General features: G+C 37.4%; 1 protein-coding gene across 6 annotated transcripts in view; it reads right to left on the reverse strand.

Moving 5' to 3' along the window:
• Positions 1-26,366, reverse strand: part of SHANK2 (SH3 and multiple ankyrin repeat domains 2) — a 363,833-nt gene that overhangs the window by 255,434 nt on the left and 82,033 nt on the right. For 5 of the 6 annotated variants that reach the window (XM_049821258.1, XM_049821256.1, XM_049821257.1 and 2 more), the window contains exon 12: positions 22,524-22,590. In XM_049821258.1, the coding sequence (XP_049677215.1) occupies positions 22,524-22,590 (67 nt within the window). Of the gene's footprint in view, positions 1-16,349; positions 16,424-22,523; positions 22,591-26,366 lie in introns of those variants that run through there. The other variant, XM_049821263.1, reaches the window with a different exon arrangement.

Below are 26,366 nucleotides of genomic sequence, written 5' to 3' on the forward strand. Positions count from 1 at the left end.
CCTGATACTAGTAAAAACCAACCCTTCTAAGAATGTGCATTTCTGCCAGATTTTCAGCATCTCTACATCAAATACTGTAAAAGTCCACGAAATAGTCACAGGACTGGTTTTGAGTATTAATGGAATTCTGTTATCATAGCTATTAAACTATAGCTGCTTTTTAAACATTTGCACAACTCTGTGCCTCATTTACTATACAACCTCTACAACCGCAAATGCTTTCTATCTTTTCTCTTATGTCACACTAAGTTTAGTTTAAAAGCATTATTTTACAATATACTTATCTACAGTTCCCGTCTGGATGTCTATACATTCACAGGATATTGTTACATTTGGGAAGTTTGGAAGAGTTGTATTTTATGACTGTTTTGTTCAGTAGCATGATTCCGTATTTTAGGAAGTTCTTTCTATCCACACTCCCACAGGACTCTCATATCAAACATCATTTTCCAAAGTATTTGATATATGTCAGATATATCCTGGAAGTTTTCACATTTCACATTTGAGCACTGCAATTAAATATTTTGTTTAGAATGGCTCATGACATAAGTTTCAGAGTTGTGATATTTTAGGAATCAAATTATGATCCTGAATAGATAATTATAAGCCTAACCACAAGCAAACAAGAACAATGGTTGTGCTTTAATCATCTAGCATTCTGGAATATAAAAGGATATTTTCTAATAAGCTGAAAAAGGAGAAGAGATCTGCCTACCCCAGGGACTGAAGCAAGTGTACCTTAAGATGCTCAAATGCCCCTTAGTAAATTCATAAGGGAAAAATTTGAAGAGGTTTTCCCACGAAGTGGATCATGGGTGGGTTTAAGCATTGCTTCAATTATGACAGCATTCAATGTGTTTAAATCTACCTATATGAAACATTGCACATATTATACACAAAATTTGCATGTATCTATGCCTCAAGGTTTCTTGTGTGGGAAAGGATACTCCAATTATCCCTTTGGGACATACTCAAGAGTGAAGAGGAGGTGCAAAGAGGAATCAGTGTTCTGAGCTGGTAAGACAAATTAACATTAGTGGCAGAAAAACAACAAAAAAACCTCTGTTCCTGATAGTTTTCAGGAAGCTTAAGCAGCAGGTACAACAATGTAACATTGAAATCTTGAAGGGAGTCCCAAGGAAAATAAGCTTGTAATGGAAAATTGGCAACTGACTTTTTCATTGTAATAACAGGTATGCAAACGGAAAAGAAGAGAAAAAGCAAACATTGCCAATATTTTGGCATTTGTAGGAGTTATCCAAAAAAAGCATATCTAGGTTCTCTACAGCTTTAACCTGAGAAAAAAATGCACATTAATGCTGCAAAGGAGCTGACACTTTTCATCTGCAGCCCACTCAGCCAAGGAACATCCACTTATATACCCTCATGCATTATTCACCAGGAAAATTGAAATAATCTACCAGTGGTTAAGCAGCTCAGAATCAAATGCAAATCAAGGGAAAGCAGTTAAGAATGAGGATCATTCATAAGTCCTGACACTCCTCCACACCTCAAGCCTGGAGTCTCCTGCAGGAGCCACACGAACCATTACAACCTCAGTCCCGGCGGCTGCAGGCGTTTGGTGCAACTTCACCTGCAAATTGCCCCGTTTCTCTAGTGACGGCAAAAACTCTGACCTGTGCCCGTGCTTTGAAAAGGAACTTGCTTTATTTGTATTCAAGTAGATTCTCACTCTCTGTCAATAAAGGTGGGCTCTTTGGCACATACCTGAGAAAATGTGACTTTTAAAAAAATTATTAAAAGCCTGTGTTTACTGTAGCACTGACTACAATTATATTCATTCTTCATCTGACTATGAAACTTCGGACATACAACAGTCAAGCATAAAAACAAATTTACGTTATGTAAAAAATATTTCCAGTGAGGGTAGAAGTTATTGCTGTCACCTTCATCTTCAATAGTACAATTCAATGGGAATTACCTTAGACCACGATTTATAACAATTATTTTATTATCTTTAGGAATATACGCAGGAAACATTGAGATCAGAAACAATAAATTAATTTTTAAATCACAGTGAGAAACTAAAAGCCCAGTTAGCCGTTAAGAAGTTATACACCATTACTTAAAAGCTAATGTAAACAGTAGCGGCACGCATAATTTTTGCAAGTTTATACAAATTACCCTGGACAAATTTTCCATGAAAGCTACATAAACCTTACATTATGAAGTATTTCCATGCATCTGGATTTATTATCATTGATGCATACTCAGGCAGCTGTAAACTCCATGCATTAATGTTCTTTATCAGAATTTAATAGCTTTAACTCTTCTGGGTTTAGGGACAATCATTATACTGTTTATGTTTAGGCAGTGCACTTTTTCCCCACATACTGTACACAGCAAAACAGTTTTCAATTCAATGGAAACTGATGTTTATTTTTCAGACAAGACATTTGCAAGGAAAAAAAAGCTAGATTTAATCAACCAGTTATTTATTTCAACAATTGGTTGAACCCAAAAATTCTGCTGGCAACCCTAGACCTGATCTCATGAAATTATAGAATGACAAATTACAAACATTTCTGTCATAACTGTAAAATTAGAAAGTGCAAAATATGGGAGAAAAGAATCAAATATCCCTCACTCTAGGTGGCAAAAAAAATCCATTAAGGTCCTATATTTTTGCAGTCTTTCCAGATATATATATGACTGTCAGAAAGCCTAAGACAAAAAAATAATAATCCTAAATGTCAGATATTCCAGGTACAATACAAAAAACATGCTGTTGACGAAGGATAAAAATCAGACCAATAACCACCTCCACCTAGAATTCAAGATGAAATATTGTTTCAGTAAGAATTTGGCTAGTATCTTTGGATATTCACACACGTTTTAAATGATTTGAAGCACTACTGACATAAAACACTATACTGGCAGTTCATTTTCCTTTAGTTGAATTGTATTTCCCTTCACCAATTTTCAGTTAAATTTACTCTTTTAGATCTGCTGGAGTAACAACTGGAGTGTGACAACTACACTGTATTGTAGTGGTTGTGTAGTGACAACACACCACTTACGTCAAGGGAAACGGGACCCCAGGTCAGAAAGAATAGGGTTAGGCTCTCACTTTATGGAAATTACCAAGACATTTTTAATGTTCCTATAATCCAGACCAAAACTCTACTTTAACGGTGCCTTCTTGAAGATTTCTACAGACTGATCTATACTTTCCCCTAGGAAGATGAAGCACAAACCCATCCTGAAGGAATGTTAACCTGCAATTCTCAGAATCCTAAGTACTTCAAACACGATCCTTTCACTATAAAGCTATATTAAATTTTCCATAGACTGTTTGGAGGCATTTCTTTGCCAAAAATAACCCCTGAGTTTAAGATCAACTGAAATTTAAAAAAATCCTTTACAGAAAATTATCTTATATCACTTACACATCGTACACACATACTCAATATCCTTAATTAAACCAATTATTCATTTAGGTTGAATAATTGAGATCACCTATGCTTCTATTGCTGATCTAAGATACAAAGCAGTTGCATTCTAGAAAAAGGAGATGAAAGACGTACCCAAATATTTTGCCAAGTACTTCAGAACTGGCATCTCTCTTCACATATAAACTATACTGACCTTATCCAAAATCCATATGTGTTAAAAGAGAAAATCTTGAGTATCATTAAACATAGAGATCTAATTGTGATTTCAAGCTTCTCTGGTGTCAATGCTAATTGCACTGATTTTTCTACGTGTCTGCAGGAAAAAAAAAACCAACAAAAAAACCAGGTAGGCCCTAATGGCTTTATTTTATACATGTGTAAATCTTGACTGTGTGTGTTCAGTTATATGCAATTAAAAGATGTTCAGCCTTGCAGAAAATATTCTTTATCTGATGATAAAAGAAGTTTAACTACTAATCTCGATTTTATCATTTTAAACACATCTATTCACATCTTGCTGTACCAGAAGTAAGCAACCTATAAAATGCTATTTAACACAGAAATATGAAAGCTATTTGAAAAAGGACACCCTGTGGCTTTTATGAGATTAATATAAATGTAATGGCTCTATCATGAAACAAAAATGGTCAGAGTATATATGTGAACTGTCATGACTAAAACCCATTTCCCGTAATTCTACATGTACAGATCTGTATAAGGAAGGTAAGGCGTAGACTGCTATTTATTCGATAACGGTCTCTAATGAGATCTCTACCTGCGTACTAGCCTGACATCCCATGAAACAAATTCTGGACTTGAACATTTCACCTCTTTAAATAGCTCTGCTCACTGTAACAACTTAGTAAAATGCTGATCTTGTATGACAAGGACTCACATAAGAGTTAAGAAACATACCTTATTTTATCACTGATGTTCACTGATGTTCACAAATGAGTCGGTACTACACCAGTGCCATCCAATATCATCATGCCCTGCTTACCCAATCCCTTACAGACACCCCTCATGTAGCAGAGATGACTGGTATTCCCAAAGTCAAATTTTAGGAGTATTTACCAAGAAAAAAAAAAAACACAAACAAAAACTGAAAACCTTGCCAAAATTCTGAGACTTCTTTAACTTGATATGATACTTGGCTGACTTTTCCTTATTGCCTGGAAGCAATTCAGCTAGAATAGAGAATTTAATCCTCCCCAACATGTATTTTAATGACTCATTGTTTTCCTATTTCTTTCTAGTTTCCACAAAGCTTAATGGACTTGAGCACGATTATTAAAACACTGCAAACAAAAAAAACCCCTTTACTTTTCTCAGAAAAAAAGAAGTCTATGACAAAAACAATTTAGCTGTAACCAGTAAAGGACATTCTAAAATTAGAGCCTGTTGTGTTAGGGATGGTAACAAAGTGTCTAAGCCATATGCTGGTGTAATCTATAAAAGCTAGATACAAAGCTTATGTCATTGTAACTTACTGTTTCAGAAACCAGCAGAACTGCTACCGTACGTGAACCCAGTATTAATCAAATAATTTTAGATTTTAATTTGCATATAGTACTGGATCAGTACAAACATTTGGATATCAGAAGTACATTACAGTTTTGTCATTGTATGTCAAGAACATGCCGTTACAAATACTAAATATAACTAAATGGGGAATCTTTGGTTTTAACCAACTCTTTACACACAACTTACTCCATTTTTTCACTTAGACAGAAGATGCAAATCAGAAGAGAAGCAGATGTTTTTAATCTGCATAGATATTTTTCAGACTGCATAGGACACAGTCCACCAGCTGCCAGAAAAAGACTTAATAGATTTTGTCTTTTTTTCTTCTCCAAGAGGAAACCCAAACACACCCCGAGATAAGGCACTAGCCTAAATCCGTAATAATTTATGTGGATTTTATCCAGATTTACACTTCTTTAATGCAGAACATGATTTGTCACTTGCATAACAGATTTAGACACCAGAAAAACTTCCCTCATCAATTGAACTATTTCCCTCATCAGCTGGTACAGAATAAACTGCAACTGATTATTTAGACGTAGCCACGGGTGGAAAACAGAAGCACTAACTGTTTTGCGAAGAGGGAAGTACGCAGGGCACGGTAATTCCTGGGTACCTACCGCAGGCGCGGTGGTCATTTCCAGCCCGCGGGATGCTGAGCCACAGTGTTCCACACAAAGCGCCGTCACCATGGGGACCAGAGCATCGCCCCGCGCAGGGACCCTGGTCTCTGAGCCGCTGGCAACACCCCAGACTTAATAACAGGCGCTCCATTCTTTTAACTTCCAATTATTTGCAGCAGAGAGGCATGTCCTTCAAAAAGGGGGAACCCTAAACTATCTTTTGGATAATCCCATAATTGTTTGGTTTTTTTTTTAGAAATAAGAAAATGAAAGTACATCAATGAACAAATCCCAAATTCTGGTTGGGAATGTCATATAATTAAGTCCACCGTATGACCAAAAAGTTCTTAGTCAGTACCACTCCCTCCAAATCTCTGGATATGCCAAAAAATATGCTTAATTGCATAAAATTTCTGCCAGTAAATAACTTTTGAAATGGACTTTCTAAGATGTAGACCTGTACTCCACAGAAGGATGAGAAGCACTGTTAACCCACAGGGATTTTGACTCAACTAGATCTTCTCTTACTTAAAAAAACCCACCCAAAATATCCTTCAGTGCAGGCATGTGGAGAGAAAGCTCCACCACCTTTGGAGGTAGACTGGCTCCAAGCTTCAGCTTTTGTCAGCAAAGGTGATGAAAGGGAAACCCTTCTTCATCCAAGCATCATCAGAAAACCTATGTTCTCCCACTATGCACAACCAAGCTAGCAATGGAAAAAAAAAAAAAAAAAGCAAACCAAGATGACTGCATTATTTACCACAAGAAGGAAAACACAGTCCTGTGTTAAAAATCCAAAGCAATTTCTATATTAGGAATCTAGCTAAGGTAAGTTTGCTTTCATTTAGTTGAAATAAACAATGTCAGATTAGTTCTTACATTTTTTGTCTCCCTTGGTTAACTTCACACGTAAGAATGTGCATCTGTTGCTTATGAAAATGTCTGAATAAACATTGTTATCCTAATGGGTCAAAAGAAAAAAAATACTCTGTCCTAAGTACAGATGTCCTGGTTTTGGCTGGGATAGATTCTAGTAGCGGGTATAGTATGAGAAGTATGAGAAGAATGTTGATGACACACTGATGTTTCCAGTTGTCGCTAAGTAGCATTTATACCAAGTCAAGGATTTTTCAGCTTCTCCTGCCCATCCAGCAAGAAGGCTGGAGGGGGACAAGAATTTGGGAGGGGACACAGCCAGGACAGCTGGCCCAAACTGGCCAAAGGGGTATTCCATACCGTGTGATGTCATGCCCAGTATATAAACTGGGGGACGTTCGGAGTGACGACGTTTGTCTTCCCAAGTGACCGTTACGCATGCTGGAGCCCTGCTTTCCTGGAGATGGCTGAACACCTGCCTGCCCAGGGGAGGTGGGGAATGAATTCCTTGTTTTGCTTGCGTGTGCGGCTTTTGCTTTCCCTATTAAACCGTCTTTATCTCAACCCACAAGTTTTCTCACTTTTACCCTTCTGATTCTCTCCCCCATCCCACTGGTGGGGAATGATCGAGCGGTTGTGTGGGGCTGAGTTACTGGCTGGGGTTAAACCACGACAACAGATTAGAAAGGAAGAAAGTCAGCAGACTCTTGGGATTGCTTTTAGCTATTTTTAATTCCTAAACTCCCAATCCAAATGTTGCAGAACTTGTAAAACATGGAAGTTCACAGATCCAAACTAAGACCAACAACGTATTTTACAAGTGCTTGTAATTACTTATTTGTCCTAACGTAATCTTTTCTTGCATGCAGGTTAAACAATTAATCCATTGCTAGCTGCCCAATGCTATCATAAACCGAGGCCAGATCTGCCCAATAATCTTACAGTTTCATAGGAAATTGCCTACGGAAAGGAAAAGTCAACATGCAGAAATCTTAGCAACGTCCTCAGACACAGAAAAGGGTTGTATCTTGCAAGGGAATAGAAGTTGAGTAACCAAGGGAAAGAACTGGGAGACCACTGAGGTACAATACAGAACAGAAAAGCTGGCACTGACAAAAGCAAAAGAAAAACGAGGAAAGGTGACAACGACGGAGAGAAACAGGAAAGCAATCACGATTATATGGAAAAGTGATCTGAAACAGGCAAGATGCAATTGGCTGAAAAAATTATAAAATCCTTATTTGGGGTGGAATTAGTAGCTAGACAAATCCAATAAGGATATGCGTACTTGGTAGTGGTGCTGAAGAAAAGGCTCTGGACATTACAGCAGATCACACATTGATTGTGTATTGCTGGGGCAGACAAATGAGCTCATTCTAACCATTCCTCAAGCCAGGCTGATGCTGTATAAATATGTCAGTACAGCACCAAGCTATACTAACCATCCCCTTGCTTGGAGGCTTTCTGATGTTAAACACAGTTCACAACAAAGCTTAGCTCTATGCCTTTCAGCTTGTGGTCTCCCAGTTGCTGGCTCTGAGGTCATGCAGAAAACTTCCAGGATTGCCTTCAAAAGACATAGATATACCTGGAGTCACGGTGCTGTAGAAAAATGTAAACACAACACCAAGATGCATAGAGAGCACTGTCTTACGCACTCAGTTCCTGGTACTTAACCACAGTATCGCATATGGATCAACCAGAGAGAGTTGAGGGGACAAGAAGAGTGTCCAGAAGTCCAAAGGATCTACAGGGAGGACTGAAACAGTTTGGTTAGCTTAGTCTTAGAAGTTTTTCTTGCCCTGCTGCTACACTCCAAATCATCATAAGTGGTTCTCTGCTATTTTTCTGGGTTTCTATCCCATGAATATCAACTGTACATCAACTACCGCAGAGCAAGATCCCAGTCCTTGCCCTTTACGGCCAGGTCAGTGTCAGAGTCCCTGTGCTGGCTGGTGGCTTCTGCACAAAGGAACAGAGCGTCTCCTTTTCTCCCTCCCAGCTCCCTACAGCCTAGTCAGTTGTCCATTTTTGAGACAAGGGACCACTGGGTTTAAGCACGGCCCCTCAGCAGATTGTACGTCTCCTCCTCTGGGGAGCCATCGGGTTCCTCAACATCTCCTCACTTTCTGCAGATAACTGCTTAGCTCTGAATTCTAAATAAGAATGCCCTGGAATACCTGTGGAGAAGGGAGAAAAATTCTGAGCCACTGGTACTTGAGAATCCTTCATTCAAGGACCTAAAAGCATTTTTCATAGAATTATCTGGAAATAGACAATTGACTGATGAAATATAGCTAATAAAATGTACTGTTCCACCTTTTATTTTATTTGTTTTTATACGCATAATTTCCTGCCTTTAATTCTAATTCCGTGCCCTCTCAGAAATGGAATCTCACAGATATATCCTCCCCTTTATTTTCCTGTAATAATATCATAGCAGTTTTCTCTGGCTATTCGCAATCTCTTTGTTCCCTTCACAGCTTTTCCTAGTCATAGAATGAAGAAATATGTAAAAATAGGCCACAAGAAACTAGACACACTTGATCTGTGCAGCAAAAATAGAACTCTTTAGCACCTGGCATTCTCAAAAGTGTTAATGAAGCCAGCAAGATAAGCCATGCTTTGACCCAAAATAAAAAGCTTAGCCCTCGAAAGAAGGGTAAAGATAAACTAACACAAAAACTTCCGTGGACTCACGGCTTCTTTTGATTTCTTGCAAGCCGTGACCCCAGAAATTTGGACCAGTACTGCGTGGACAAGCAGGAGGGGTTGGGTTTCCTTTTGAAGGCAAAGACAGTGAGCCGGGATCAGGCTGCACAGGACGAGATACAGCATGTCTCTGTGGGATGGGGGCTATGGGGACTCTCATCTCTGCACGACCACTCACATAGGGGGGACATGCAGGAAGAGGAGAAGTAACACACATGAAAACTTTCATTTTAGTCTGCTAAAATCTCTAAGGTTAAAATACACCTGCAATCCCAGAAATGCTAGAAGTACTAGTGGCTGGGTGTTAGATCCAAAAAAAAAAGGAAAGGGAGACTCAAAGGACAAACCAGCAAGCTGACAGTCTGCACTTGCAAGACTTTCTTCAGGAGCAACAAATAATTTCTTCAGGATAAATAAACAATTTGGTGTTACATTATAGATTTGATAAGGCACACTTAAAACTGAAAACACATCACAGAAATTTTGCTATCTCAGATGTTCCAAAGAGATGTCAGAGGCAGTTTCCCAAGTAGGAAATGCTATAATACAAAAGATTACATATAGAGAATGGAAATTTATCAAGTAATGCTTTTTTTTTCATCAGAGAATACTTTAGGAAGAGAAATGAAATCTGGGCATTTTACTTTCATAGTTTCCTTATTTCTGAAAGCCAAACAGCTAGGATGATAGTTTTAAGACGGTATCTTTACTAGAGTACTGAAGTCCTAGTCTCCTGGAATTAGTAAAAATATATAATTAACAGAAAACCAGAGATACTCCTACACACATACAAACAATACAATCATAATGCTGTAAATCTTCCTGCCTCTTCAATTCAATAAAATTTTTGTTGTTTTCATTCAGCATGGATTTCACCCAATTATAGCCACTCTGCTGGATAACATTTACTCTGCAACCTCTTCTGCATCAAGATGGTATCATAATTCTGTCTTTTATGAAAAATTCTGAACAATTATTTCAGCAACATTACCTAGAAAATGGAGCAGAAAATAAGTCTTTTGACTTCAAAACCTGCATATGAAATTATCAAGACACACATGGAAAGGAGAAGGAAAAAGAAAAAATCAAAACAGAACAGAGATTCACTGAGAAAAAAATCTTGTTGCACACCAGTAGGATTCCCAGGCCATGCAGGGCATGGAAACTACGCTGCCCTGGGCAGATGTAAGAGGCTGGAGTGCACGGCCCAGTCTGGTACTTGCCACTGTCCAGATGGAAGATGTCCATCCATGTATCAGGGAATGAGTAGAGAGCGATGCTCCAGAGAAAGTGGTGCAAAACAATAAGCTCATTCCATAACCAGCGTATTTGTATTTATAGCGGTAGTTACACCCAAATACAAAAATAGGTTTCGATAGGCTAGCAAATAAAACTTTGTCTGATTGGTTAACTTGGAAATTGAAGAAATTTAAAATGTCATCCCTTAACAACATGTGCCATCCATAAATTCTGTCTTATATTACTATGTTTAGAAATAATTTACATTTTCAACTATTCCTGAAAATACACAAAGCCAGATAATGCCAAAGTAATTATTTCTCTGATATCCTTAAAACCCAGCTACTTTAACAAACAACATGAACACCCTTTAGGACCACCACTTAAGACTGGAGAGAACCATGGAAAACAGTAAACAAGGCATCTTTCTGATTCAGCTGTCCTTAGAACCGGAAAATACAGAAAAAATAATCTAAAACATTTTTTTGTCAATGGAGTGGACATCTGGCAATGAAACAAAAGAGAAAAAACACATATATCCAAACGGCAGCTCATTCAAATACAGAGGGAATGGCAGAAAAGGTTCACATAGTTTCCCTGGACTCCCTGGGAACCTTGTCCAAGATCCTAAGGAGATCTGATCTAAATACTCGGAAAGTGTTTACTCTGAAGATATCTTCCACAGTGTGAAAAAACCTTGACTGCAAAAAGATACAGCTTATCGTGAACTCCAGGGGAAAGACTGTCAACTCAGACATAGCCCAGGAGACTGAGATATAAATGGAGTAACAGCAACAGCGTGAAATATTGTGAACAGTGTGAAATACAGTGTGAAATATTACACTCATTACAAAGCAGTATGCTTCAAAGCCTACCCCTTTATCAAGCCTCATCTATAATTTGACAACAAATGGTCTTCTATGAGGATGCTATTTCCTTTTAAAGAGACTGTATATTACAAGATCAATTTTCACTAAAATTCTGACATTAATACGTTTTTATGAAAATCAGATTATTCATAAAATACTCAAATTTCTTCAGTGAAGTCTCAGTTCTTAAATTAAATTGCCAAACCATTGTATATTGAATGAAAAACGTAACATCAACTTGATTAGGATAAATAATCTAGTTTGGAAGAAAAGCAGAATGTGTAGCTGTTAAGGATTGCATACATAGAAATTTAGCATAATAGAAAGAGGAGTTCCAAGTAAGGGAGTCACTGAAGTGTAGTAAGCCTGTTCAAAATGGAGGATATTATCAATTACAATTATTATCAACAACTTTAAAAGGTTATTTGAACCGATCTAAAAGAAAAATATTATCCTTGCAATCACTAAGCACATACTAATATTTAGTTTTATATTCAGACAAAGCTTTTTATTCATACAAATACTTGTTTTATATGATTGACGATGTAACCAAGTTGCTTCTGTATTTGGAAGGCTATCCTCATCCAAATCCAATTACTCCATGGAAGATTGTCCTTTACCCAAATGAGAGTTATATTGAACCTAATTATTTTCAATAATGCAACAATTAAGATATACAGTGGCACATAGAAGTCCACATATTCAGAAGTTACAAATCCACCCTTGTGCCATTAGTCTTAACTTTGTAGTCTACTGGCAGCCTCATTATATAAAGGAAATTACTGGGCGCATAAAAAGGCATGTGAAGAAGTGCTCAGCATGAAGACCTATATTACACTGAGAGGTGTTTTTTTTTTTATTCCCCTCACCTTTTTTATTGTTGTTGTTGTTGTTCTTTGTGTTTTTTTGGTTTTTTAGTCCATCTCTGTACTTACTTTGGGAAAGACTGGAAATTTCTTCAGGAAGCATTCCTGACTATTCTTATCAATCTCTATTTTTCCTTTTTTTTTTTTTTTTTTTTTTAACTCTAGCATTTATTTAATGTTCTTTCATCTCTTTTTCCTGTGTTCTCACCATTGTAAATGGGAGAAATAGAAAGCCATGGGATTCTGCACACATCTATTTCTCCATTTGTCCTACGTCTATTTTTGACCTGGCTTCACTGTTTCACTGTTTGAAATCCCATATAGTGTTTGATACAATCTTAGAGAGCTCTTGAGGCTCATGTTGAAAAATGATTTAAAGAAAATACATTAACTTTTGAGGAATACTAGAATTCTCTGTGAGACACTTCAAACAATTTTTCTTCTGTAGTATCCCTTGTTCAGCTGCCTTGTACCTTGCAGCTGCATTGCAGGCTCCCTGCCTTTTCTTCCTGGGTGTGAGCCCTCTAATATCCTAATATTGGTATTGCCATCCAAACCCTCCTGTTTTGTTACACAGAGATCTATATATATCACAATTGAAATGCACCGATCACATACTTCCAAAGGGCATATCCTCTTTAAAAAGCACAATTATAAAAAGTCTAGGGATACAGATTTTAGTGGGCCCTGAGAAAAGTTAGCAGAAAGGAGCTTAAGATAATACTGAGCAAACAGCAGTAGAAATAAAACCCACGAAGTCCATGGTGGTTTCTTGTATTCAATTTAGACCTTCATTCAAGTTTTACATCTCCTCCTCAGAGTTTTTCCTCTCCAATAGCTGAGATCAGCTCCTTGTCACTACGAAGGAGTAGTTTTAGAAGAGAAATGTGGACACAGATGCAGTAGAGTCAAGAAGACTCAGCTATACTCAGGGTCCAGCTGCTACAGCCAGGCAAGCTGATATTAGATACAAGGTATGTCTGTTTAATGAAGGGGTAATTAACTCTAGAACAATTAACAAATGGATCGAAAAATATCAGATGACAAGACTAGGATACAATTTTCCAAATCCTATTTACATTATTGCAGGTCTTTAACAAGACAAAATGTTTTTTCTAGTTATAATCCAGTTCAAAGAGGAATTAGTCAATAAAAATTCTGTAATCTGCACTACAGAGAAGTTCAGACAGCACGATCACATAAACCTCTTCCAGTTTTATGATCTATGACCTATCAAATTGAATTGGAGACGACTAAACAAATTTCAGGTCCCACATAAAGTCAAAAGTACTACTTTCTGTTTTACAACCCCTCAGCCTAATTCAGCTCCTAAACTTATTCTAGTACCTGCCCTTGTCTCCCAAAGACACCCTGGTGCAGGATCAGGCACCTTGTCTGGAAGGCTGAATCAGAGAGCGGACTCCCGAGGGATGGGTCATCTGCTGACCATTTCCAGTGACTCCAAGGGAGCTAGTTAGAAGGACCCAGCCACCAGGTTGAACAACACTGGGAATTTCACTCACAGGGAGTAACCGAAAATCATTAACACAAGTTCCAGTTTGGCTGAAATACTAGTTCAAAGTTTCAGCTTTTGAGAGTTCTGGGGTACTTGCACTGCTGTCTGCTCATAACATGACCCTTGATCTGCCTATTTAGCTCAATGGCATTATCCTTTTATGTATTTCACCAGAATTTTTGAGGACAGTACAATCCACTCAATTATTTTTTGTAAAGCAAGAAATTAATCTTATTCATTTGGTGACCTGTTTGATATACAAAAATACATTCCATTTTTGTCCCCAGTCAGAGCAATTATCCCTGGTATACTCAAATCATTTTTTTCTACTAATTATGCTTTACGGCTTTATTCTTTTTTTAATTCAACGACTTGCACTAGTTCTGTACATGGCCCCCGATTTTACTGCCTCAGTGGTGTCAAGCCAGTGAAAGCTATTGAAAAAAAAAACCCCAAAACCAAGAAAAGCCAATACCAGTGAAAGGGCCATGCCTTACAGCATGCATATCCTTCAAGGACTTGGGAAAGGTAACTGCCCCTACTCTGTGATGAAACAGCACACTGATGATAGGAATATTACCAAAACAAACCCACAGTTCCCAACCACTGGATATAAGGGTCCCAGCCTTGAAGGAGCAGAGGAGGTGAGAAGCGTTTCTCCTGACAAGGAGCTAGCAGACTAGGAGCTAGCTAGAAGCCAGATCTGAGGGAAGTGGGAACTGGGGGCCCTAGAAACACTTCCAACTATTTGGGTCAGAGCATGAAGATTGGGGCAAGACCCAAAACCGTACCAATTCTCCCCTTCATTTCCCCCCTCCCAAACATCTCCAACATCTCCAGGAGGAAGCCGGGGATAAGCCAGCAAGCCCTGCGTGACCTGCTCCCACTGCTCAGACCACAGAGTTCTTGCCCAAGACCAAAACTAGCTCAAAGGCACTGAAGACGGCCTAGGATTCCTCCAGTAGTTTATTTTTGGCTCAATTACAGGGTTCTCCTTGTTCAGTCTGTAAAATAAACTCTAAGAGCAGTAGCTGTGGCAATCGTTGCCTACCTGGCAGGTGGCAAGGAGACACTACAGACTGGTTTACAAAACCAGGCCAAATCATTCTGAAATCTACTGTACTTATAACAGCAGTTCCATATGTCATCAGTTCTCTCCTTACTTTCCTGCTCAAAATTTAGAGTAAGTCTAAGAAATCACAGGCAATGACCACGCACTACATAACACATTATGTGCACAGAATATACCAAGGTTCAAAGGCCAACAAGAACAGTCAGCTTCTGAAAACAAACTTTAAACTTTGAAGCAAAACTAGTTGCCACGCTATTCTGTACTGTGTACACACACAGAAAAAAAATACTTGTGATCAAAGGGAAAAAGAAAACTACTGTAAGTTTTTCAGGCTCTGTCCTACATTTCGGTATGTAATTACATTAACAGATCACAATTCCCAGTCTTCCAATTTGTTTGCTACCACATAGCAAGACTGAGTATAAGACATTCTATTCCTTAGAACCCTTCAGAGAAAAACAGATAAATAATAGCAGCAAATTTATTTCATACCAATCAATATTCATTTCATTGTAACCCAGATTAAAAGTCATTAACGTAAAGGTGTTTCTCCTGTGGACCTGAGCAACAATTATTAATTTAGCAGAGGTATTTGAAAGAAACTGCAAAAGGGAACATAGGATTATGACAATCTACCAAACAATATGCATTTAAAATGTGGGCAATGAAGATCTCGGTGTCTTTGCCATCCTGATTACGCTAATGTCGTCCTTTTTCCACATTAAAATGTCTGCTAGCGTATGAAACAGGTTAATGTTATTCACATTCAAATGACAAATACACAGGGCTATAATACGTGTTTGTGTCCCTTTTGCTTCTATTAAGTAACATGCGATAAAAATAGAACAAGTCATTGCATGCTGCTGACAGTTTTGTAGATTTTTAAGTCCTTTGATTTAATGCCTTTTCTTGTTCCTGCTTTTATCTTTCTAAATACAATTTCCCCTAACTTGAGAAGTATTCTGCAGGCATTTGATTTATGAAAATCAAGATTACTAAACAGTTTCCCAAACCAGAATAAATATGTAAACAAACAGAATATTCATTGGGACGGCTAGCATTTAACAGAAACACTTGCAGCTGAAAAACCAAGAGTGCTGACCTCAATCACTCTGATCTAATTAAAGAAAATGGGTTAGAAAAGCAATTTTACCACAAATCAACTAATATCCTTGTGTTTAGAAAGACCTGTTCTGCTTATTCTACAATAAAATGCATGTTTCCTAAGATGTTTACAATCACAATTCCAATAAAAATAAATACTTTTATTCATACTTGAAAAATGTTTTATTTAAAAGCAATTGCCCAGTGTGGAGTATGTATATTTTAAAGGATAAGCCTACCATATTAGCGGATTTTTCAATAATTAAAAAAAAAAAAAAAAATCCATGTGAAAGCACAGACAAACCATCACATACACATATCTCTGCATAATTATAGAGGAATACAGGAACTCTGACTTGAAGCCTAGCAACAGTATCCAAGTATTAGTTAGTCTGCTAATCAACTAACAAAAACTCACACACCAGCTCAATGTGTTTCATTTTTCTAAAGCAAAAAGCAAACAAAAACAAAAGAATCCTATTGCTTCTACTTCAGATCTGCTGAAGGACAAGATGTACAATATAAAACAAACCTTGTTCACTTGAAGAAGAACAACCCATGTCATTTAATCCATCTGAAAATTCATCTCATCACAAAGAACCAAGGCAAAAGAGAGATTTAAAAATAGGTTATCCAAGTCAAAGGATTATCAGCTTGCCACATACTTAATATCTGCGTATCTGTATCTAATGAAAGCTTCAATATTCTTACATATATGATTGGTTTTTGTAACTCCATCCTATAGAAGCCATAGTAAATTCTGTATAGCAAATGCTTCCTAAATCTGCTGTGCTCATTTACTCACAGACAGCTGCAGGCTGGATGAAAACAATCAGGGATTAACTTTTCTATTCATCACATCTTTTAATCCATTACTTTCTCTTAGTTTGCAATAAATAAATGCATAAAGTTAAATAAATTATAAATGTGCTATAGCTAGTTAAAAAAATGAAGTCTAAAAAGGGACTTTTTTTTTTTTAATGATGTGTAACTGCTGTCATGTACATCAGGAGTATATGTAATGTCTTCCTCAAAGCAGAAGAGAAGATGGAACAATAGTCACTGAGCTGCAATATACTTCTGGGTTCCAAAGACTTTCAAAATAAGTGATAATTAAAATAAGCTACTTTGATGTTGTTGTTATTCCTCAGAAAACTAATTTGGGGGCATGATGAATTGAAATAATCTGAGAAGCTGTGCTAAGTATTTCATACTGCTTGTAAAACAAGTTTCTAAGTACCTCATGGTAATAGGTTTTCTTGCTTTATGAAAAATATCATTTTAATTTGTTTCAAATAGGATTACTTGTTCAATGATATGGCAATTTTTATTCACCTTTCAAACAACTGTCAAGAAAACAAAAGGGATTCCCTGATGTTTAGAACCTATAAAAGAAATAAATACAATGAAATCTGGATCTTGTTTTTAATCCTTTATCGATATCCTTTTTTCCTCTCCTCTGAAACCTTTATCTCTTACATTTGATTTGGTCTTACAAAACTGCATCATCCCTGTCTGAAATAAGACTAATGTGAACCTTCTCGGTCAATAACAGCAAGGTGTCTTTTATTGTAGTAAGCCACAGGAATCCTTTGCAAGGCTTTTTTTCTCAGTTTGTTTCTGAAAATGGCAGCACCAAGTCAAAAAATTAGTTATCTGTGCTAAATACTTTTCATGCTACAGTTTCAACAAACTGGTCACCCAGACACCTAATGTACTACCTGGGATGGGAAGATTAATTGGCAATTGATGGTGGGAAAAGGAGCACAGTAAGGAAGAAGCAACTTGCTGATAAGAAGAAAGGAGAGCATGTGTGAGAGAACCCACACAGTTTTGAACTTTCAGAGGAAAAGGTCAAATTTTTTAATAGGATGGAATAACTAACAGATTTTTATGCTTGTATTCTGTGGCTAAGCGGAAGCAGGTTCTACAAAACTCCAGTTTGCTGGGAGACACAAGGGCTTACAGCCAAAAAGGAATACAACGGCTTGGTACAACCTTGCCTGAACGTTTACGCGTTGTAAATCAGAGTCGTGAGAACAGTCGGGGGTTTGGATACCAGGTCTCCTCCTTCCACTGACCGCCCCTCATTTCATCATGAGCTTCCTCTGTGAAATTATCCAAGAGACAGAGAGCTGCACCCATCCAGAATGAGGATGTGAGGGAAACCAGGCTTTCTCCAGACTGAAGAAAGAACATGGAGGGAGGGAGGGAGGACCCCTTGTGGTACGTGGTCTTCAACCAAAGTTCTGCTGTTCAGAGCTGCCTCAGGGGACATCCACCAGCTCTGCCCCCTCCTATTGGTGTTGAAACCCTAAATGACATTACCTGTCTTGAAATACACTCAGCTGAGCCAACTGGGTGGCCTCTACAGCACAATTTCACGTAGCTGAGAAACTTACAGGCAAAATCTCCTCTTTCTTTTTTCCAGACGACTAGGAAGGGACTCCTTGGATTAATAAGGTTGCCAATGGCACCTGCATCTTCTCTTTTGGATACAGACTTTAATCCATTTTGCTTCTATAAAAGGGAAGCAGACAGACTTCATCCCTCTGACCAAAAATGTATGCTCACATTGACCCTAAGTAGACACTTTTATCACTGGCAAGATCTGAGTGAGATAAGCAGACACTACGCACCTTAGAAGAACACCCCTCTCTTACAGTCAGATGTCACATTACTCCATGGGTCATTATTTTTGCCTTCTTTACCTCTAAAATAGAGATTTGTACATTTTTCTTCTTTTTACAAAATAGTGTGAAGTCTTATGATTATTGCAAAGAAGCTCATTTTATATACGTCTAGGTTTTCGGCATTTCAACACATTTGTCTAATGTAAGTGCTTTATAATTAAATAAAAAGGAAGAACAGTCTCTGTGGGATTTGATCTGTAGAACAAACATTTAGTGGTTCTACTGTAAATTAGAATATTCTACTGCTAGAGGATAACCTGGTCATTTTCCACCTGAGCTCCTTCTCCACCATCTTCAACAATAGGGGTAGTCTTAGCACTACAGTCTGGCACAGATCCAGGCCAAGGGGAAAACAAAAACCACAAGAAAAAAAAAGACAGACTCCTTTTAAGACATGCAAATCAGCCTCTTCTTAACTAGACAATCCCAGACTTCGCGTACGGCTTAAAATGGTATTCTACTCTAAATGCCAATGAAATATAATTGGCAGGCAAAGGTGGCATAAATGATAAGTGATACAGCCAACACTTAAGCATATATATTTATTTATGTGGAGCTCTTGCGGACCAGTGCATTGAGATATAGTGCTTTTGCTGTCGGCACCCTGCAGTCTCATCCCTTTCCTCCACAGGTAGTGATACCCTCCTTCTGCAGAAAGGCTGAGCTATGATCTCTGCCACTGAACAAAGCAGCTCATTCACCGCAACGCATGGCACAGGATCATGAATCACAAGCATTACATTACTGCTGTTAGATCCTTGTAATTGCAGTTTTGGCAACATTACTTGAAACAGCTTTGTGACTGCTGACAAACTGGAAGACACCCACATAATACCTTCTGCATTGAAAGTACAAGTGACTTCCTACCGCAATAGTTTGGGACAACAAAATTATCTAAGAATAATGTTAATTGGCACATATCAAAACAGATGGACACGGATAGTGTAGTTCCTCACTATGTAAGATTAGAGATTTCAAGCAAATATTATTTTTCATATTTCAGATACTTCAGTTTGAGAAACGTAAAAATTTGTTTCTGTCACCAGATAAAACCTGCTCTTCGAACTACTAAGTTAGGTCCAGCCTCCAATCACTACCACCAATTCAAAATTTCCCATCCTTAAGACGATGTACCCGGGAAAGTAGGTAGATTCTTTTTGAAAAAAAATATTACTGTCACTTACATTACTTAGCTGTATCTTAGGCTTGCATTTTAAAAGTATCTATAGCTGAAGACACTGGGTATGAAGATCACTAAATGTTAAAAGATCAGTCCAGAAATCTTCCAAGAGCTATGTGGAGGTTTTTTCCAATGAATCAAGCGCAACATGGAGCTTTTCCCCATGCATCACCGACCTCTCCTTCCAATGAATGCTACTGTGAATAATCGTGAACATCATTGACAAGCTTACTATTAAATGATTGAACAGCTCATCATCTACCAGCTTAAACATCCATAGAAAAGAGAACCACCTGAAGCTGCACGTATTCCAAAGAATTTCCCACAGTTGTAACTTATTAATTATTAAATGAGCCTAAAATAATAATAACAAGGTTTAATGAACTGCTTCAATATCAATATTCAGTATCTAACCAAAAATAAACTTCCTGAGAGAGGAAAGATGAAATGTTTCTCAAGAGACTTCATAGTATGATCTGTCCTTCTTATCTTCATGAGGATACTTCTCAAGCTCTTTGCTATTCCCTCCCATTCTGTTGCCTCTGGGCTCTAAGAAGGTACATTACTCAAATGATATATGTTGGAATACATCCAAAACTACATGAATATAGCAGGTAACCAGACACCTAAGATAACTAAAAGCCAACTTGTTGAAGTTTAAATGCTGACATTATTCTGCACATTCATCTTCATACTAGCTCTCAGGCTTTCTGCTTAAGATATTGTCCTTTGATTTATTTTTTTTTTTTAAACTGGGAGACATTCCAGAAGCAGACATTTTGATGACCTCACTTTTTTTTTTTACTTTTTTTTTAAGTAATAAATCTTAAGGGATAAATGTCTGGCTAAATTAAATTAGGTAGGAGAAAACAACATAACATAATGCTTATTCTTTAAGACAAACCTAGTAATTTAGGTAGTTATGTGCAATCCACCACCATCTTGCAAAAAATGCAAGTGAATCGGAGAAGCACCAGTATTTCTATTTTTCAGTGGAAAAGCGAAGGCATCAGTAAAATTTGGAGAATCTTCCCATACAAGATATTTTCTAAGCACTTTTCTAGCAATCATCAAAACCTACAGAAAGTTTTTTACACTCAGCAACAATAAGTTCTGACTAAAGCCCCAGCCACATGGCTATCACTTGTTTCCTGGACTGAGTCTCATCCATCTACTTCATAACTATATTCCAATTTCTCCCACACATTGACAGAACTTGGAACTGCACTGGTCAGGGGAAAGGAAAAGTAGTGCAGAATTGGTCAGTCCAAAAATGATGGCATTAACATCGCTGTGGTTTCATGCAAACCAGTTCAGAGGCTACTGTTTCTAAGTGTAGTGTGTTACTTTTACTTTGCAGTTACTCATACTGTAAGCGTATGCATAATTAATACTAGCAAGTCATTCTTTTACTAGGTTTTCTTTAATTGTACACAACTATTTTTAAGAGAACAAAATCCATTTAGAGAAACATAAAACATAATAGTGTGTATTCTATGTGCAGCACTTGTTCTGCACTGACTCTACACGCAAGCCAAATTATCAAGAACTAACATGGCAGAAATAAAAAGAACATTTGAATCTAAACAACCATCTCCTTTCATTTCAACATCTTCACAGATTTATAAAACCCTTAGCCATATGTAGATATAAACAACAATAAGATACTCACCCTATGAGGAATAACTGGTTCATTTTTAGTTGAGTTTTACATCAGATTTTTTATAAATACAGAAGGATGAAGACTTTTTACATGGAAAGGAACCATCCCACTATCTCAGGTAAAAACCTTCCAAACTCACTACAAACTTTTATGCAGAAGTTATGGCTTTTATGCAAAACTTTTATGCAACGTGTCCTCTGTTTTCTCAATGCATACTGCAAAGAGTTGAAAGTATCACAGTGCTACGAGAATTCACATTACTGCGCAGAAATTTTAACCAAATCCCTGCAGATCATAGGCAACCAGGATGGGAAATGGAAAGGAGGCCTTAATCCAGAGCAATTCTTTCACAGTCTTAAGTTTCATGTAACCTGGCCTAGTTTTCCACGTAAATGAAATACTACCAAGTCATAGATTTGCATCACTGAGTTAAATCAGTGCAGACGACTATACAGACCCTCCTCCTTCAAAAGGACTGCCTTTCTTCATTCAACTTCGGGATGTTTCTGTGGAACTTTAATTAACTTGAATTAAAGCATTTTAATTCATTTTAATTAAACTGTATTAGAAACCACTTTTATCAAATTAGTTTTTATTTTAATGGCAAAACTCTCTACATAAAAAGATCTTTAAAATGCCTTAAGGTTTTTTGTCAAGGGCCCTTAATGCCTGTCACTAGCCTTCATCCAGTGCCACACACCAAACTCAGTGAGAGGAATGGTTTTATGGATATGGATAGACAGTTTCTGCCACACATTCATTTAATTGCAGAGAAGCATCTTTCTTTATCTTCTTCTTCTGACCAATTATTCCTACTTGAGAGCTGCTTTAGGCTGATGCCAAAACAGCCTGCAAGAGCCGATTTGCCTCTTCCAGGTATGTGGATGTGTATTTAATCTGTTACAAACTGCCTAATTTAGACTTACAAAGCATCTACCACTCTTTTGACTTAGTTATCAAATTGTCATTTTCAGAGCATATTTTGAAAACATTCCAGCTTTTTCCCCATCTTAATTTCTTTATGGAAAAGTTACTTTTAAAATCTCCCTGAAATGATACTGTCCTCAACCCTGTGGTCATCTCTCACACAGAATCAGATTTAACATCTTTGCAAAATCCTGGTTTAAACATGTATAACTTATTTTCAGTGTCTGTAAATATTTTGCTTACCAATATCAGCTTCCCTGTGATTCTTGATATATTCAGCAAGCTCAAAATTTCCCGCTATTATAGCCACCTAAAGGATTGTAAAATAGTTACAATTAATGTATTGTCATCACTTATTAAGCAGGAAAATATGCATGTTACATTACCGACAAATATCATACAAATATATTTTCTTTCCATTTATTACTTCTATTCTGCAGCTAATATAGGCAATACATTTCTGAAACAATGTTGAGAAATGATATCTCAATCTATTTGTAAGCAGCACTGCCAGTCCCCCAGATCCCCATTTACTAAGGGCGCTGTGATTGTGGATATCTCGGGAGACTGCTAGAAGAGCTGTGGCTTTTCACATTGTGCCAGTCAAAACCAGCAGTGAACATTAAACACAGCATCCCCAAAGCTCTGGGAGCTACACAGATGTGTGGAGAATGCTACAGGAGCAGGCTCGGAGAGACACATTGAAGATATTATTTCCCTTTAATTGCTCCTGCTTTGCTACTTACCTGAAAAATGAAAACAGGAGCTATAATGCAATGTACGTGGGATAACCAGGGAAGAAGCACCAAGAACTAAAACTACTGAGGTACCACTAAGACACTAAAAAAGACTAAAAAAGAGAAACTGGTAAAGTTTATGCATATGTATAGAATTTAAAGTGGTTTTATAAATATAGTTCTAAAATAATTATTATCTTTTTCATTTATTTCCTGGTTGTCAAACACAGATGTGTAACTATCACATCTCCATTGGATATGAGGAAAGTGATTTGGTTATGTCCTTGCTGTCTCCTCCCTTTTTTCATCTTCTCTTATTTTTACCTTAAATATCAAGCAATTGCCTTTTCTGGCTCCATCTTGCAGCTTTATATCATGACAGATACTGTTCCCTAAGGGCACTGTGGCTTTCCTGATGTAGGTAAAAGAGATAACCTGGGCTCACCTTTCTCATAGAAGCTTCTGCATATACAGGGTGCAGGCAAAAAAAAATAAATTTTAAAAACCTTATTTAAGGACTCCCCTGGATATAGGGCTACTGTCGGTCACAAGAAATGATTGATAACTCGGGGAAACCTCTGAACTGATGACCAAGAAAGATTATCTGTGGTTTTGTACCACTCCACAAATCTTTGGGAGGAAGAATGATGCAAAGGAAGACTAAAGTTCTGAGATGGTCTTAGGAGGTATACGAAGTACAGTTAATGTGAGTAATATCTTTTAATGTAACAAGCATAAGACCCTACTTCTGCACGCACCACAGGAAACTGAATGGACAATTTTATTTACTATTAACCAAAAGAAACTAATATGGAAATCCTCAAAAATGAAGACTCTACACGCAAGCAACAAGCTACAGACAAAAAATCTTGACTATTATGTATTTAAGAGTTTCCAAATCTGCTTTAAATGGTAGACTTGGGGCAGGCTTAAATCATGAATCATGACCATTACATCCATTTCACCTAAAAATAAAATAATGACACATACTTTCTGCACTTTTCATCCAGCATCGATTATTGACACGATGCCTGCTTCTGCCATTAGCGCATTTCATGAAGGGTGGGCTTAGAGTGGACTTACATATCCTACGGCAACACTGGAAGAAATCTCATTGAAATGCAGTACTAGGAAGACTATTTGCTACAGTCACGGGTGCACCGTCTTGAAAAAAAGAACTCACTGCAATGCTCCTCAATAAAACTGGATGGGACTGTTGAAGGTCAGATTACCACGCTCTTTTCTCCCCTCTACAGTCCTCCGGGTGACTTCATTTAAGGCCTTTCTTTAGACCCAAGAATCCCGTTCTGTTAGTCCTTACGCTTCAAGCCATTATGCATGAATCCTTTCTGAACACAGCCCTGGAAATCCTTGTGGAAGGACCCAGATTTAAACAAATGGTTTCAAACACAGTGAAGTAATCTCCAATTTATCTTTTGGTCCTAAGCAAGAAATAGATGGTCTAAAGACGGACGGACTGATTTAGTTTAGGTTGTAAAGTCTACTGGCTGGGAAAGTACAAGCAAGACATTAAAGAAATTACTACATTTTAAGTATAATACAGTATCAGAATAACTTTTTTTAGATTACCAAGCAAAGTTTAAAAGAAACAACTGAGTATACCATTTATTATGTTTATGCCCTGAATCCAGGTTTTCCCCAAATTTTTTTTTACTGCTTTTCAGGTTCCATATTTTTCCTTGGCAAATTGTTCTTGTTTCATTAAAAACTTCTGTCCAGTGTAAAGGCTAAATACAGTAATTGCAGGGTTTTTTTCATTTCAAGTGTATCTATTTCGTGGCAGAAATTTCATTCCACATTTGTATAGCACCTAGCAGTTATACTCAATATGCATATACTTCTGTTTTAAAATAATCCTCAGCAGGCAGCCATAAGCATAGCATGTGCGGTATAATCATTTTTGTCCTTTAAATAATTAAATTCAATATAATATCACCATACTTACTAATGAAAATCATGTAATTGTTTTCTCATTACAATACTAACAGTAAGGAAATGTTTTTCTTTGGGCACTTCTCAGTTGTGTTACATCAAATGTTGATGGATTCTTGGGAACCAAATGCATTACTATGAATCAATAACACTGGTTCAACTTAATCCCACTTGTGCTTTTAGTCCGCAGTTGAACACATAAAGAGTGTTTGTTCTCAGATATGACCTAAGACTTCTGCATGCCATTAAATCGGCAAAGATCAGGGATGTCAGAGACAGAAGTGGATTGGTGTGCTGCCACCTCATCACCACCACAGGAAATTATCCACCTGAAAATTACTATTTTAACCACTAGTAACACAACCTTTATTCCAGGAACTACTGCTGAAAGAAACTGCTTCTCAGCATGGATAACGAATCAGAATCTGGCACGCAGCCTCCCCTGTACAGCCTCTCAAGTGTAACTCATGATTCTCCCTGGCAAACAGCACTATGAAAGTAACAGCAGAGCTGTACAAATGCTACCCCGTTAACTTCACATTCTGCAGCCTGGCTTGGTTCAGGTTCATAAAAGCAACATTTGTGTGTAGATCAGGCGCTTTCTCTACATTATAAGCAAGCGATAATACCTCTTTTCAACATTACCCCTAATTAGCATGTAAAATTCAAACAGGGAATTCACCAGTGACAGGCAGCTTGCTAGACAGCAGCCATGTTACTCAAATCAAAGAATTTTTGATACAGAGTAGATTTTAAAACTCAAGTATAAACATGCTGTTCAAGTGATAAACACATTTTATTACTTGAAAAAAGATATTGCCAGATAGCTAAGAGACAGCTTGACAGAGAATTGTTCCTGTACTTGCTTCTGAATCAAACACTAGATTCGGCAAGCTCAAGGTACCATTTCTCTCAGTTTAATTTACTTCAATTCACTAAAGACAGTATGTAAAATTCTAACAGCAAAAATGAGGGAATAATATGTTAAGATCTAAAGAAAGCAAGACAAAGTTAAAAAGTACAAATATTTCTTGGCATATCATCAATGTACTTCACTTGAGTTTGATGGGTAAAGAGTGTGGGAGAAAGTGAAATCAGAGAAAAATCGGAAAGATACAAAATTATACTCGTTCAATTTTTATAGTTGCAAACTGCAAAGCACAGCAACCACAGCCACTTTTCCATCAAAATGTATCTTGAACCAGAGTTATAGTGTGTTCAAATAAACCTATAAGCATGAATGCATTAGGACGAGTGAATGGTCTCCACAAGATCCAGGGCTTGAGCCAAATTAAGGTGGTGTAAAGTCTCCCCTCAATTAAGAGGAAAACTAAATCAGAACTTAACAGAAGTTCTGTATTTGTACTAAATTTCTTTGTACTTTACAAAAAATACG

The sequence above is a fragment of the Accipiter gentilis genome, chromosome 17, assembly GCF_929443795.1.
Source record: "Accipiter gentilis chromosome 17, bAccGen1.1, whole genome shotgun sequence".
NCBI lineage: Eukaryota > Metazoa > Chordata > Aves > Accipitriformes > Accipitridae > Astur > Astur gentilis.